Source organism: Mizuhopecten yessoensis, unplaced genomic scaffold (genome assembly GCF_002113885.1).
Source record: "Mizuhopecten yessoensis strain PY_sf001 unplaced genomic scaffold, ASM211388v2 scaffold9025, whole genome shotgun sequence".
Lineage (NCBI taxonomy): Eukaryota > Metazoa > Mollusca > Bivalvia > Pectinida > Pectinidae > Mizuhopecten > Mizuhopecten yessoensis.
Window position 1 is genome coordinate 139,056 of NW_018407841.1, and position 15,324 is coordinate 154,379.

General features: G+C 38.0%; 2 protein-coding genes across 2 annotated transcripts; both read left to right on the top strand.

The window, feature by feature from the left end:
• The first annotated feature begins 3,329 nt into the window (after positions 1-3,329).
• LOC110457125 (XK-related protein 7-like) lies at positions 3,330-5,409 on the top strand. Its single transcript, XM_021508233.1, has 3 exons — positions 3,330-3,653; positions 4,240-4,436; positions 4,803-5,409. Exons 1-3 carry the CDS (start codon positions 3,421-3,423, stop codon positions 5,378-5,380), a joined length of 1,008 nt encoding a protein of 335 aa, XP_021363908.1. The 5' UTR covers positions 3,330-3,420; the 3' UTR covers positions 5,381-5,409.
• Positions 5,410-10,206: 4,797 nt separating this feature from the next.
• On the top strand, positions 10,207-14,867 carry LOC110457126 (XK-related protein 6-like). Its single transcript, XM_021508234.1, has 4 exons — positions 10,207-10,275; positions 10,545-11,150; positions 11,773-11,969; positions 12,356-14,867. Exons 2-4 carry the CDS (start codon positions 10,567-10,569, stop codon positions 12,928-12,930), a joined length of 1,356 nt encoding a protein of 451 aa, XP_021363909.1. The 5' UTR covers positions 10,207-10,275; positions 10,545-10,566; the 3' UTR covers positions 12,931-14,867.
• The last annotated feature ends 457 nt before the right edge of the window (positions 14,868-15,324 follow it).

Sequence of the window (15,324 nt, forward strand, 5' to 3'; positions counted from 1 at the left end):
TCCAGGGTATAACATGGAACATTGATTCGTGTCTTATTGCACCTGGTCACATGTATCAATCTTTGTACAATGATCTATTGTTTTTAACATTTGCCAGTTTCGTTTAAATGTACTATACCCTACACTAGCAGGGTACTAACAGTGCTGTCGTCTACACTTCCAGGGTATTAACAGTGATGTCGTCTACACTAGCAGGGTACTAACAGTGCTGTCGTCTACACTAGCAGGGTATTAACAGTGCTGTCGTATACACTTCCAGGGTACTAACACTGCTGTCGTCTACACTAGCAGGGTATTAACAGTGTTGTCGTCTACACTTCCAGGGTATTAACAGTGCTGTCGTCTACACTAGCAGGGTACTAACAGTGCTGTCGTCTACACTTCCAGGGTATTAACAGTGATGTCGTCTACACTAGCAGGGTATTAACAGTGCTGTCGTCTGCACTAGCAGGGTATTAACAGTGCTGTCGTCTACACTTCCATGGTATTAACAGTGCTGTCGTCTACACTTGCATGGTATTAACAGTGCTGTCGTCTACACTTCCAGGGGATTAACAGTGCTGTCGTCTACACTAGCAGGGTAGTAACAGTGCTGTCGTATACACTTCCAGGGTACTAACACTGCTGTCGTCTACACTAGCAGGGTATTAACAGTGCGGTCGTCTACACTTCCAGTGTATTAACAGTGTTGTCGTCTACACTTCCAGGGTATCAACAGTGCTGTTGTCTACACTTCCAGGGTATTAACAGTGCTGTCGTCTACACTTCCATGGTATTAACAGTGCTGTCGTCTACACTAGCAGGGTATTAACAGTGTTGTCGTCTACACTTCCCGGGTATTAACAGTGTTGTCGTCTACACTTCCAGGGTATCAACAGTGCTGTTGTCTACACTTCCAGGGTATTAACAGTGCCGCCGTCTACACTTCCATGGTATTAACAGTGCTGTCGTCTACACTAGCAGGGGATTAACAGTGCTGTCGTATACACTTCCAGGGTACTAACACTGCTGTCGTCTACACTAGCAGGGTATTAACAGTGCTGTCGTATGCACTAGCAGGGTATTAACAGTGCTGTCGTCTACACTAGCAGGGTAGTAACAGTGCTGTCGTATACACTTCCAGGGTACTAACACTGCTGTCGTCTACACTAGCAGGGTATTAACAGTGCGGTCGTCTACACTTCCAGTGTATTAACAGTGTTGTCGTCTACACTTCCAGGGTATCAACAGTGCTGTTGTCTACACTTCCAGGGTATTAACAGTGCTGTCGTCTACACTAGCAGGGTATTAACAGTGCTGTCGTCTACACCCCCAGTGTATTAACAGTGTTGTCGTCTACACTTCCAGGGTATCAACAGTGCTGTTGTCTACACTTCCAGGGTATTAACAGTGCTGTCGTCTACACTACCAGGGTATTAACAGTGCTGTCGTCTACACTAGAAGGGTATTAACAGTGCTGTCGTCTACACTAGCAGGGGATTAACAGTGCTGTCGTATACACTTCCAGGGTACTAACACTGCTGTCGTCTACACTAGCAGGGTATTAACAGTGCGGTCGTCTACACTTCCAGTGTATTAACAGTGTTGTCGTCTACACTTCCAGGGTATCAACAGTGCTGTTGTCTACACTTCCAGGGTATTAACAGTGCTGCCGTCTACACTTCCAGGTTATTAACAGTGCTGTCGTCTACACTAGAAGGGTATTAACAGTGATGTCGTCTACACTTACAGGGTATTAACAGTGATGTCGTCTACACTTACAGGGTATTAACAGTTAAATGTACTATACCCTACACTAGCAGGGTACTAACAGTGCTGTCGTCTGCACTAGCAGGGTATTAATAGTGCTGTCGTCTACACTAGAAGGGTATTAACAGTGATGTCGTCTACACTAGAAGGGTATTAACAGTGATGTCGTCTACACTAGAAGGGTATTAACAGTGATGTCGTCTACACTAGAAGGGTATTAACAGTGCCGCCGTCTACACTTCCATAGTATTAACAGTGCTGTTGTATACACTAGCAGGGTATTAATAGTGCTGTCGTCTACACTAGAAGGGTATTAACAGTGCGGTCGTCTACACTTCCGGGGGATTAACAGTGCTGCCATCTACACTTCCAGGGGATTAACAGTGCTGCCATCTACACTTCCAGGGTAGTAACAATGTTGTCGTCTACCCTTCCAGGGTATTAACAGTGATGTCGTCTACACTTACAGGGTATTAACAGTGTTGTTGTCTACACTTCCTATATCGATCTCGGTGACCTCTTGCTACATGACGCAACGGACATTAAAACACGGGCGGAAATCGGTGACGTTTTGGGCATGGGTGTTATAAGTTTCCCTTTAGATTTATGATACCAGTTTGGGATTTTTCATGTTTGCGAGCCACTGGCGAGTAAATGTGAAAAATCCAAATCGAGTATCATAATCTAATATGCAGGGAAACGAATGACATATTCTTATTTTCATATAATACAAAGTAAACTGTATAAATGTGATCTGAATATTCTGCACTTGACCGACTCTGAAACGATGAAAACTGCGTCCGCTTCGCAATGACGTGACGGCATGTTGACTGTTCCTATTCGATTGGGACGTCGTCTTTATTACACTGCATTTCACGGTTCTCATATGATAAATAGGGTTATCCCCTTTTGTTCGAGATGACACAGTCTTCGTCCGCAATGACGAAATTGTAGCCTTAATATCACATAAAATACATTACGTGTTTATCAAAGAACAAGTGTCATTGTTTGTATACATATTCCCTTCAGAATGTCAATCTTCATCTGTTCTCTGATTCGTTTGCGCTATTTATGGCTCTAACTCTGTACTACATTGTTACAAACTAGTATTTAAAACGTATGTATGTGAAGCTTCCATGACTTCTAGTACAATATGTCTCCCCTGTAGTACATATCGTGCTTTAGCCACCAGCTTAATAATTTTACTGGGTTGCTAAATAGACCTGTATGCAATATTTATTTACCCACCTGAATTAATGTTGTTCTTTTGAAAACTGTTGCAGGAAACATGTCAACAAGATGTGTGCTGACCAGGTAGACGGTGCTATAATGTCAAGACACAGACTTGCAGGAAAGGATAAGCCAGTATGTAATGAAACCGCTGATATCACTGACTCAGTCACAGTCAAATTAGACGAATTAAACTCCCTTGTAAGACCGATCTGCAATGTTGGGACAAACACCCAAACCGGATGTGACGACACAAACGAATCAAACGACACAGACGGATCAAAACAATGCCTATGCTGCAATTTTTGGGAACTTCCAGTTTTAAGACAAGTTCCTGAGACAGATCACGATCGTGCGTTTAATTTGCTGATAGCTGTAGTTTCGCTCTGTCTCTGTCTCGGTGAGGTAGGATCGGAAGTGAAGTTACTCTATGAGTACTATATGTCGGGTGAACACCTGAGTTTTGGTCTCACCCTAGGCTTTATGCTTACCACTACTGTTATTGTTGGTATTTTCACGCTGTTGTGGACTTTAATAGATATAAGGCAACACAATGGACATGCAGAGGAAAATTCGGACGGGAGACAACAGTCTGTCGGGGCAATCGATACTGCGAAATCACTTATAGTGTGTAGAATTATTGCCTCGTTTCTCCAGTTTGGCCGCGCCTTCCGGTAAGTCGGAAACTGCCGTGTTGGATTGCTTACGATACCTCTCTAATCACGATATATAATAATATACAACATTTGATATAGCGCCCTATCTAGCTAACATAAGTCACTCTGAATCGCTTTATAGTACATAGATAGACAATTTATATAATTAGCATATATATTAATAAATTCAATGTGTTTTGAGGAATTCTCACAGGAGCTGCCTTATCAGACAAATATCTCTCTATGTGTGTATGCCTGCGTGTGTGCTGGAGATGTAATGTGTTCTTTTTGTAGTGGGACCGTGCATCAAGGCATCATTTATAGTATCACTTCACTTGAATGCTACATCACAGATATCGTAACATCCACCCCAGACCAATTTAAAACTCCACCTGGGTCGTTGGAGTTGTGTGGGAAGGAGAAAAACACTTTCTCTGAATATCCATGCTTACGACGACTTCGGGGATCAAACCCCGGCCGCCTGCGTGGAAGGCCGGAGTGTTAACCACTCGACCAATCCGCCTCTATATATACAATTCTAATATCAATATCAGTAATTCTATGAAAATATGTTAAAGGTTACTTATACTATCTATTATTTCAGTCTAGCGGAGTACATTTACAACATGTATCAGGCATGGAAATGTAATAGAAAAGATGAGAAACGAATAGAAAAAGCGGAAGTGAAATTACGGGATGCCTCGATTTTGGGCCTGTTGGAGGGATACATGGAAACTGCTCTTAAGTTCCAGTTACAATTATACCTGATGTTTGCAACTGATGCTACAACTAAGACAAGAGGTATGTACATGGAATAATAACGAGAAATATAAAGTTAGTAAACACTTACAATCTGATTATAATCATCCGTTAGGCTTCGTTAACTTCGTACTACGGAGCCATGTAACAGGTGATTCTAATCAGATTGTAAACACTTAATTAACCATTTTCTCGATTCAGGAATCCATACAAAATAAATATTTTATTGTATCGTATGACTACGAAGGGGTAATCTGTTGATATAATACTAAGTGAGTTGTGATTCATTAATTTCTTGAAAATGAATCACAATCCGAATGTTGGTCTTCTAAATTCATTAATAAAGTATAGGTTTATCAGGAAATTGCTCTTTGTAACACATGTTTTCCTTATTATTTCCATTTTCAGATTTGTTTTTGTTGATCTCCTTGGCATCTATATCGATCTCGGTGACCTCTTGCTACATGACGCAACGGACATTAAAACACGGGCGGAAATCGGTGACGTTTTGGGCATGGGTGTTGTATCTATTGATGCGACTGTGTGAACTTGGGCCTCGCTTTGTGTTATTAGTGTTGTGTGTTAAGTTCGTTGGCTGGTGGACGACGCTGATAGGTGTCTTTTTCCATTTCGTGCTAATGTTCGTGCTCAATTTATGTCACGTGAAGCCGGAGAACAATCAGATGTGTGACCAACGCTGTTTGCTCTTCTTCTACCTTTTCCTCAGCTACGTGGAGATCTACAGCTTCATCAACATGAACGAGGAAAAATCCAAACATACGTCACTAATCTATTACGTCATATTTTACTTGGAGAATGCTGTGATGATGTCATTAGTGTTAGGTCTGACGTATAGCGGAATCATGCCATGTATGACTTGGTGTATGTTCTCGTATTCAGCTATCCCAGGTTTTGCGTTACATTTATTCTTCTTGTGTCTCTACTATTCCTGTCTCCACTCGACACGCAACAGATCAGACCACTGATTGTCTTACATATTACAGCTGTATTAAATGAAAGAAACGAAGATTGTGTTCATTTAATTTAATGCCAAAACCCTTTTACATTGGTGTTTTCATAGCAACATAACATTCAAAGTCTGTAGCTAACCTTGACGCATTCTTCGAAAGTATTTAACACACACACGACACTGCTATACCATAGTTCTTACTTGTGAAACCTTTACCCCAGATTACAACTGTATCCAATTCGCGACCTCCGACAATGAAGAATAAATATACTGCCCCCATAGCAAAACTTCAAATTTTTTTCATCTTTTCTACTCTCTCTTTCCTTTCTCCTCTCTTCCCCTTGGTGTCTTAACGATCCCTTAACGACGTGTATTTCACAAAAATTATATAAGTACTTTTAAGTACTAATTAATTTCACGTAAAAAGAGAAAAGTGTGAATATTATGTACCATGTCACTGCTCAAAATTGTGACAGTGACTGACGAGGTTCAGGTCAACCTTGGGGACTGAGAAATGCACCAGCAAAGACTACTAGCAGAATAACCGCGTAAACAGTATTGTATCAGACACTTGTTGATAGACTTTTGACAATGAATATTGACGATTTTAATCACGTCCTATGTTAAACAACGATATAAATATTATGTTAATGTCTACAGTCAATCCATTTCCTGATCAAAGAAGATGCGTTCTTGGCGAGTATATAAACTTGTTGCTTTATTTATTGATTATATATCATCGTAAGTAGTACAACAATAGTTCATGTTAACCTTAAAAAAAACAGCAACAAGGGAAAAATACCGAAGTATCGACAAAATCTAATATCGAACTAATAATCGTTATAACTAGGGCAAAACATTCACAAAAGTAAGGCTGAATAGAAATTCTTGAAAAACTACCAGGAGATTAAAACAAAGTGTTCAGAAAGGCAAATCGTCCTTTGTTTGATTGATGACGATATTAATCTAAGACATATCCAAGTAATGTCACCTCATAACTGGGGTAGTGACAACGGAACATCTTTGGAAACTCTGTGTTATAATTTTGCCACAGACCTTTGTCTATGTAAAAGCTATAATGAGTTAGTATTCTACCTGCTTATAAAACATAAGATTCTCTACTCAAGTTCCTATTCCAAACACAGAGCGTTACCAATCTACACTGGAAATAATAAGTCGCAATCCTGACCTGATTTTTAAACTATGGGATTTGAATAACTATTATGATATAATTAAAGATATGTTGAGTGGATCTGAGATAGATTATGGCTCAAATTTCATCTAGATTTGACAGCAGTCATTAGGATCAAGTCAAGATTACGTTTTGTAAATTATACCTGCTACGTGTGTATTTGAACAGATCATAATTGTCACTGTAATATATCGCAAAACTTAATGTAAACAGCGATCAGAAGTAGGATTTACACGTTTCTTTGTCAACCATGCTTTAATGTTAGTTTATTTTGTATGGTATGGTCGGTAAGTCTTCATGGAATTGGTTGGAGTCGTTATTATGGGTACCACATGTGGCGCAGGGAACACTTAAATCACCAAGCTGCATAGTGTTTTGGTGTCTCGACGTCCTAATGTTTGTCTCGCCGCCACGAAGTAGCGGAAGCGAGAATAAGGTGTTGCTTTTCCGACGGCGGAGGCGGCGTCAACATTAAGTTCAATTTCAATTTCAACAGATTTTATTGACTTTATATATGTCAATTGGATTGGACATCAGGCTAGGCCTATTAAAGTCCTTTCCAAACTTATTTGCAAACATTACATATATTCTGTCGTAACAATCTAATTTAGCTTGTGAAATGAACATTTTTCTACTATTATTCAATCATTTTTTGTTTACGTTTTGGATATTACCAATTAAATAAATCACGTATATTTGTTGACAACCCATCCTACATACATTCTAAGGGATACAGGCCCTGTGTATAAACACATTGGCCATCCATCTACTGGATATATAGGATAAGTTACCAAGAAATAAACATTTTGTCAAATTTCAGAATATGATATGGCTCCATAAAGGAAAATATAGTTATTATTATCTATTATTGGAGTTGATTCTCTTAAAATTTAGTTAACAAAACACTTTAGAATATTCATGTAACTATGAAATAGTTAGAACAGGTTATAGAGTCGTACACTCATAAATTACATCCAGTCAACCGAATACCAGAGATGTTGTGAAGACAGATGTACAAAATGTATATACACCAGTATCAATACTTATTAGCAGAGTGATGATGACACTATAAATAATAGCATCACTTTCAATGTAAAGTTTAGCTGTTAGTGAGATTACATACCAAGTCTATTAGTTTAACAAATATAGTCAGATATACAGATAAAATGGATCAGTGCTGCATATTAAGCATCCATTTTTTTTTTTTTTAGATAAAAATGATCATGATTATCAGTTATATCAAATTGAGAGATTTGTATTACTAATTGCATTCTAATGTTAATAAAGAGTTGGCATTAAGTTATTTGCTCTTAGCTTAGTTTCATTGAAATTAAAAGTGCTAGACCAACCAAACTTGGACCAAAGATGCATCTTAGTTAGTACATCTCAACCCATGCATCAAATACTGAATTCGACCTACCTTTCATGTTCCATTGACTTTTCAGCATCTCCATCAACATTTAGTTTTTGCGTTTAAGTTAGTTTCTCTGATATGTGCATTGATGGTCAAAGCGGGGCACAGGTGATGCATATCAATCAAATGGCTTGTTTGTTTCGACGTTCTTGTCGGGATTGTGTATGATTGCTTTTGTTTATCTCGCTTTTGTGCAAACTTTCTTTTGAAAAACATTTGGTGTCGTTGTTGTATGCTATTTTCTATTTCAATTTTGTGTAAACATTTCGGCCGATATTCTTTGTTGTCAATGCTATATGTCATTATTCTTAAGACACCTGTATTGCCGTTATTGTATATTATTTTTGTTCTATTTTTGGCGGTCTTTCATTGGAAGATTGTGTGTTGTCGTCGTTATATATATTTTTTACTATTTTACTTTTATACACTTCCTTGTCAATGTTGTGTTGTCGTTTTCGCTGTGTGGCATATAAGAGAAATAACATACTTACGTTGAGAATGTGATCGGTATTTGTTATGTAAATATTTATTAACTTTTTCTCGACCTTTCTGGCTACTATGTAACATTGACTAGAAGTTTACGAACGGTTGACTGATAACAATTATATGTTTATACTGCGGTTTCTCAGCAACGTTTACCGACGATAAAAACGTAATGAACATGACGTAATTGGAATGTTATGCCATATATGGGCATGTCTGACTTGTTCAGCACTGAACATATATTCGTTTGTGATTTTATTTCTTTCATAACACTTATGGTAAATTTAACTTTCGTTGCTTTGGTGTCCTAAACAGTTGTGGTATTCACACAATACAATTGATGAGCTCTACGTTTTGAGTATTCTGGTCGTTTCCTCAGTTCTTGTTTTTGTCTGCTTTTATCAATTTTCATTTTGTATTTTGCCAAGCTTAAACTGAAATACTAATAACAAAACAATTAATTTTCAGCTGGGTAAATATATCTTAATGTATATGTATATGTAACGAAACACAATACCATTTTTAATAATATCTTCAGGGTGAACCAGGTTAGCCATAAGATCAGGTCAGGAACACACACCTGACACACCATTTTCCTGGGTATAACATGGATAACGTACACGTTTACGTGGAAATACTCATTCATTCGTAACCTATTGCACCTTATATATATTCAACGACAAACCTATATACACCGTCACGCTGCGATAGTCACGGTATATAGGTTTTGTACGTGTGTACGTGTGACAATACAGGAAGATATTTGTAATGATAACACCCTACACTAAGTACATATTACTGTTACACTGTATTTTCATACATTCGAGCACTTGTCTACCTTGTTATTACTCTTTTGGTCACACAGAACATTACATGCCAATATCTTGTTTGACCATCATCTAAACATACAGGCTGTTAAAGCAGTTCCAGTAGTATAGATCACAGCAGGTGACTGCAGAACTTGAGGACATCACATGCTAAGACAGGACAGAGTAACAAACTGTAAGAATATCTTGCACCAGAATCAGAATCAGAATCTGAAGGCCAGGTTGAATACCATCCCCATGGGGGGGGGGATGGTTTTGAAAGAACTTTTAAAAGAGGAAGCCAGCTTTGTCAAGAAAAGCAGCAAAGTTTCTCCGAAATAACTGCGAAACACGTGGGTTTTGTACGGTTACTCCGGTTTCTTCCCACAGTAAGACGTCCGCGCGCTAACATTCGGGCCAACAAGAGTGATAATTAAAAGTTGTAAAAAATGTCAGATACATGGTACAAAAAATAAACGAATACGTGTATGTTACATGAAGCTAACAACAGTTAAAAACTAGGACGTGTGACCGAGACACAACCATTATATATTGTCTGACGCATCGAAAATAGCGGCAATCTTCACACACAGTTTAGAAATCCGATACTCGGAATTGAATTTTTCTTACGGACTCCCTAAATAGTTCCGCATTGTTAGGTAACCTATATATGTTCAAGCACTTTTACAAACATGACAAAACAACATAATCTGGAGCACGACATTCTAGGAAAGGCTTATCTATTTCAATGAAGAGAACCTGTGTAAATAACAAATTTGCATATGTCTATTGAGTAATCGTCCGACATACCTAGGTAAACATAAACATGATGATGTAGCGGGTATATTTTAATATATCTTCAAACACATTTTGGAAATCCGGTTCTCGGAATTGTTGTTCACCTACCCACTCCTTGAATAGTTCTGCATAATTAAGGAACATATAAATGCCCAAGCACTTCATGATTTTTACGGACATTGCAAAAGTCTTCAAACCACAGCACAAGTCGCATAAACGTAAGAGAATGTTTTTTTTTTTTTTACCTTGTTAAGAATATTTACTACTTTAAGCTTTGTTTTTGTAACTTTGTTCATTTCTTTTTATCTCATTCATTACAATTTGTATACTGCACATACAATTTTTCAATGTTCCTTTTCAGATACGTTTTTTATAACCTGTAATACATATCGTGCTTCAGTCACCAAAGCGTCGAACTTTATAATGAACCTGTATACAATATATATTCACCCACCTGAATAAAATGTAGTTTTATTTCGAAAAACAGTTGCAGAAAACCTATCAACAAAATGTGTGCTGACCAAGTAGATGGTGCTATACTGTACAGATACAAACCTGCAGGAAAGGATAAACCAGTACGTGACGAAACTTACTCAGCCACAGACCAATTCGACTCACCTGTTAGACCGATCTGCAATGATGGGACAAACAGCCAAACCGGATGTGACGACACAAACGAATCAAACGACACAAACGGATCAAAACAATGCCTATGCTGCAATTTCTGGGGACTTCCAGTTTTAAGACAAGTTCCTGAGACGGATCACGATCGTGCGTTTGATTTGCTGGTAGCTGTTGTTTCCCTCTTTCTCTGCCTCGGTGAGGTAGGATCGGAAGTGAAGTTACTCTTGGAGTACTATATGTCGGGTGAACACCTGAGTTTTGGTCTCACCCTAGGCTCTATGCTTACCACTACTGTTATTGTTGGTATTTTCACACTGTTGTGGACTTTAATAGATATAAGGCAACAAAACGGACCTACAGTACAAAATTCGGACGGGAGACAACAGTCTGTCGGGGCAATCGATACTGCGAAATCACTTATAGTGTGTAGAATTATTGCCTCGTTTCTCCATTTTGGCCGCGCCTTCCGGTAAGTTGCGTGTTCTCGGAAACTGCCGTGTTGGATTGCTTACGATACCTCTCTAATCACGATATACAATACTATACAACATTTGATATATCGCCCTATCTAGCTAACATAAGCCACTCTGAATCGCTTTACAGTACATATATAGACAATTTATATAATTAGCATATATATTAATAAATACAATTTGTTTTGAGGAATTCTCACAGGAGCTGCCTTAGTAGGCGCTAACTACTAGTCCTATGCCACCTGGCAAATGACTCCCTATGTGCGTATGCCTGCGTGTGTGCTGGAGATGTAATGTGTTCTGTTTGTAGTGGGACCGTGCTTTCAACGGCATCATTTATAGTGCCACCTCACTTGAATGCTACAGCACAGATATCGCAACATCCTACCCAGACCAATTTATACTCCACCTGGGTTGTTGGAGTTGTGTGGGAAGGAGAAAAACACTTTCTCTGAATATCCATGCGTACGATGACTTCGGGGATCGAACCCCGGCCGCCGTCTGCGTGGAAGGCCGGAGTGTTAACCACTCGACCAATCCGCCTCTATATATGTAATTCTAATATCAGTAATTATATAAAAATATGTAAAGGGTTACCTATACTATCTTAAATTTCAGCCTAGCTGAGTACATTTACAACATATATCAGGGATGGAAGAGTAAGAGAAAAGATGAGAAACGAATAGAAAAAGCGGAAGTGGAATTACGGGATGCCTCAATTTTGGGCCTGTTGGAGGGATACATGGAAACTGCCCCAAACTTCCAGTTACAATTGTACCTGATGTTTGCAACTGATGCTAAAACTAAGACAAGAGGTATGTACATGGAATAATAACAAGAAATACAAAGTCAGTAAACACTTGCAATCTGATTAAAATCATTCGTTAGGCTTCGTTAACTTCGTACTACGCCTGAACGATGTTCAAGCGGAGCCCTGTAACTGTTGATTTTAATCAGATTGTAAACACTTGATTAATCCGTTTCTCGATTCAAGAATCCATACAAAGTAAATATTTTATTGTATCTTATGACTACGGAGGGGATAAACTGTTGATGTAATACTAAGTGAGTTGTGATTCATCAATTTCTTGAAAACGAATCACAACCTGAATGCTGGTCTACTAAATTCATTTGTAAAGTATAGGTTTATCAGGATAATGCTCTTTGTAACACATGTTTTCCTTATTATTTCTATTTTCAGCTTTGTTTTTGTTGATCTCCTTGGCATCTATATCGATCTCGGTGACATCTTGCTATATGATGCACCGGAAGTTGAAACGGGGGCGGAAGTCGGTGACGTTTCTTGCATGGGTGGTATATCTAGTGATGCGACAGTGTGAACTTGGGCCCCGTCTTGTCTTATTAGTGTTGTGTTTAAAGTTCGTTGGCTGGTGGACGCTGATAGGTGTCTTTTGCCATCTCATGCTTATGTTCGTGCTAAATGTATGTCACGTGAAACCGGAGAACAATCAGGTGTGTGACCAACGCTGTTTGCACTTCTTCTACCTCTTCCTCAGCTACGTCGAGATCTACAGCTTCATCAACATGAACAAGGAAGAATCCAAACATACGTCACTAATCTATTACGTCATATTTTACTTGGAGAACGCTGTGATGATGTCATTAGTGTTAGGTCTGACGTATAGCGGAATCATGCCGTGTATGACTTGGTGTATGTTCTCGTATTCAGCTATCCCAGGTTTTGTGTTACACCTACTCTTCCTGTGTCTGTACTATTCCTATCTCCACTCGACACGCAACAGATCAGACCACTGATCGTCTTACATATTACGTTTGTATTAAAGGAAAGACATCAAGATTGTGTACCTTAAATTTATTGCCAAAATCCTTTTACATTGTTATGTTCGATGTTTTTATAGCAACATAATATTCGAAGTCTGTAGCTAACCTACATACACATTCCTTGAAAGTATTTAACACACACACGACTCTGCTATACTATAGTTCAGAACTCATTTCCTACACGTTAAACCTTTAACTCAGATTACAGTGTATTCAATTCGTGACCTCCGACAATGAAGAGACAAGAAAATATTTACTGACCCAATTGCAACACCTTAGATTTTTTTTTATCTTTTCTACTCTATCTTTCCTTTTTGCTCTCTTCCCCTTGGAAGATCTGTCTCCATATGTCCCTTGCTTTTGCGAGGACTTTTAAACCCTGGTAAATTAGAATACTTTGTACTTAACCTTTGACCTTCATACGTCGAGACGTCAGGCTCCATTGTACTTGCTGGAGTTTATAGGTTATATTAGGTAACTATTGTACAACGTGCAATAAGTGATTGTTAAAATTAAGTAAATTTGAGATATGAACGCAAAAAACACACACATGTGTGTGCACCTATAAACTTGGAAATAGAAACAGTATGTTCCATACAGCTGTTTTATACCTGCTGGGACTTATGGGTAATGCTAGAATCCAAAACGATGGAAATCCAAATTTGTCTTAACTACTGTTGAAACAAAAGGGGAGATGAGTAAAATTTCTCAACGATGTTCATTTCACAAAAATTATAAAAGTACTTTTAAGTACTAATTAATTTCACGTAAAAAGAGTTAAGTGTGTATATTATGTTTCATGTCACTGCTCAAAGTGTGACAGTGACTGACGAGGTTCAGGCCAACATTGGGGACTGAGAAATGCACCAGCAGAGACTACCAGCAGAATAACCGCGTAAACAGTATTGTATCAGACACTTGTTGATAGACTTTTGACAATAAATATTGACGATTTTAATAACTCACTATATTAAACAAAGATATTTAAATTATATAGATTTATAACTTTTATAAGTTTATAGTCAATCCCTGTTCGGAACAAAGAAGATGCGTTTTTGGCGAGTATATAAACTTGTCGCATTATTTATTGATCATATATAGTACAACAATATTTCATATTAACCTTAAAAAATAGCATCAGGAAAAAAATACCGAAGTGTCGACAAAATCGAATATCGAACTAATAATCGCTAAAACTATAGCTATAAAAAAAAATATACAAAAAGTAAAGCTTAATGGAAATTCTTTAAAAAGGACAAGGAGAATAAAACAAAGTGTTCAGGAGGCAAAGCGTCCTTTGTTTGATCGATTACGATGTTAATCTAAGACATATCCAAATAATGTCACCTCATACCTAGGGTAGTGACAACGAACCATTTTTGGAAAACCTTTATTATAATTTTGCCACAAAGCTATGTCTATGTAAAAGCTAGAATGAGTTAGTATTCTACCTGTTTATAAAATATGATTCATTACTCAAGTTCCTATTCCAAACACTGAGATTTCCAGGATGAATGCGTTCTACATGCTGACTTCACGTTTCGTAACCAGGGTCTTCTATCAGAGCGTTACCAATCTACACTGGAAATAATTAGTCGCAATCCTGAGCTGATTTTTAAACTATGGGATTTGAATAACTATTATGATATTATTAAAGATATGTTGAGTGGACCTGAGATAGATTACGGCATAAATTTCATCTAGATTTGACAGCAGTCATTAGTACTGGTGACATATAAATACTATGTGGTGAGTTTATTTAATCCTCAGTGTCATCTGTGTTTCCAATTGATCATTAGCTGATCAAGTCCAGATTATGTTTTGTAAATTATACATGATACGTGTGTATTTGAACAGATCATTATTGTCACAGTAATATATCGCAAAACTTAATGTAAACAGCGATCAGAAGTAGGATTTAGTTCATTTAGTTAAGTNAATATTAGTACATTTTGTATGGTATGGTCGGTAAGTCTTCATGGAGTTTGTGGGATACTTTATTATGGGTTCCACATGTTGCGCAGGGAACATTTAAATCACTAAGCCACAAAGTGTTTTGGTGGTTCGACTATCTGTGGAATGTCCTATTTGTTGTCTCGCCGCCACGAAGTAGCGGAAGCGAGACTAAGGTGTTGCTTTTCGGCGGCGTCAACGTTAAGTGTTTTGCGTTTAACTTAGTTTCACTAAAAGTATAACTACTAGACCAAGCAAACTTAGACCAAAGATGCATCTTAGTTAGAACATCTCAACCCATGGATCAAATACTGAATGCGGCCTACCTTTCATGGACCATTGACTTTTCAGTATCTCCATCAACATTAAGTTTTTGCGTTTAAGTTAGTTTCTCTGATATGTGCATTGATGGTC

Coding starts and splice junctions, on each gene's coding strand:
- LOC110457125 (XM_021508233.1), top strand. CDS start 3,421: ATGTCGGGTGAACACCTGAGTTTTGGTCTCACCCTAGGCTTTATGCTT. Junction 3,654..4,239: donor CAGTTTGGCCGCGCCTTCCG/GTAAGTCGGAAA, acceptor CTATTATTTCAG/TCTAGCGGAGTACATTTACA. Junction 4,437..4,802: donor TGCTACAACTAAGACAAGAG/GTATGTACATGG, acceptor TTCCATTTTCAG/ATTTGTTTTTGTTGATCTCC.
- LOC110457126 (XM_021508234.1), top strand. CDS start 10,567: ATGTGTGCTGACCAAGTAGATGGTGCTATACTGTACAGATACAAACCT. Junction 11,151..11,772: donor CATTTTGGCCGCGCCTTCCG/GTAAGTTGCGTG, acceptor CTTAAATTTCAG/CCTAGCTGAGTACATTTACA. Junction 11,970..12,355: donor TGCTAAAACTAAGACAAGAG/GTATGTACATGG, acceptor TTCTATTTTCAG/CTTTGTTTTTGTTGATCTCC.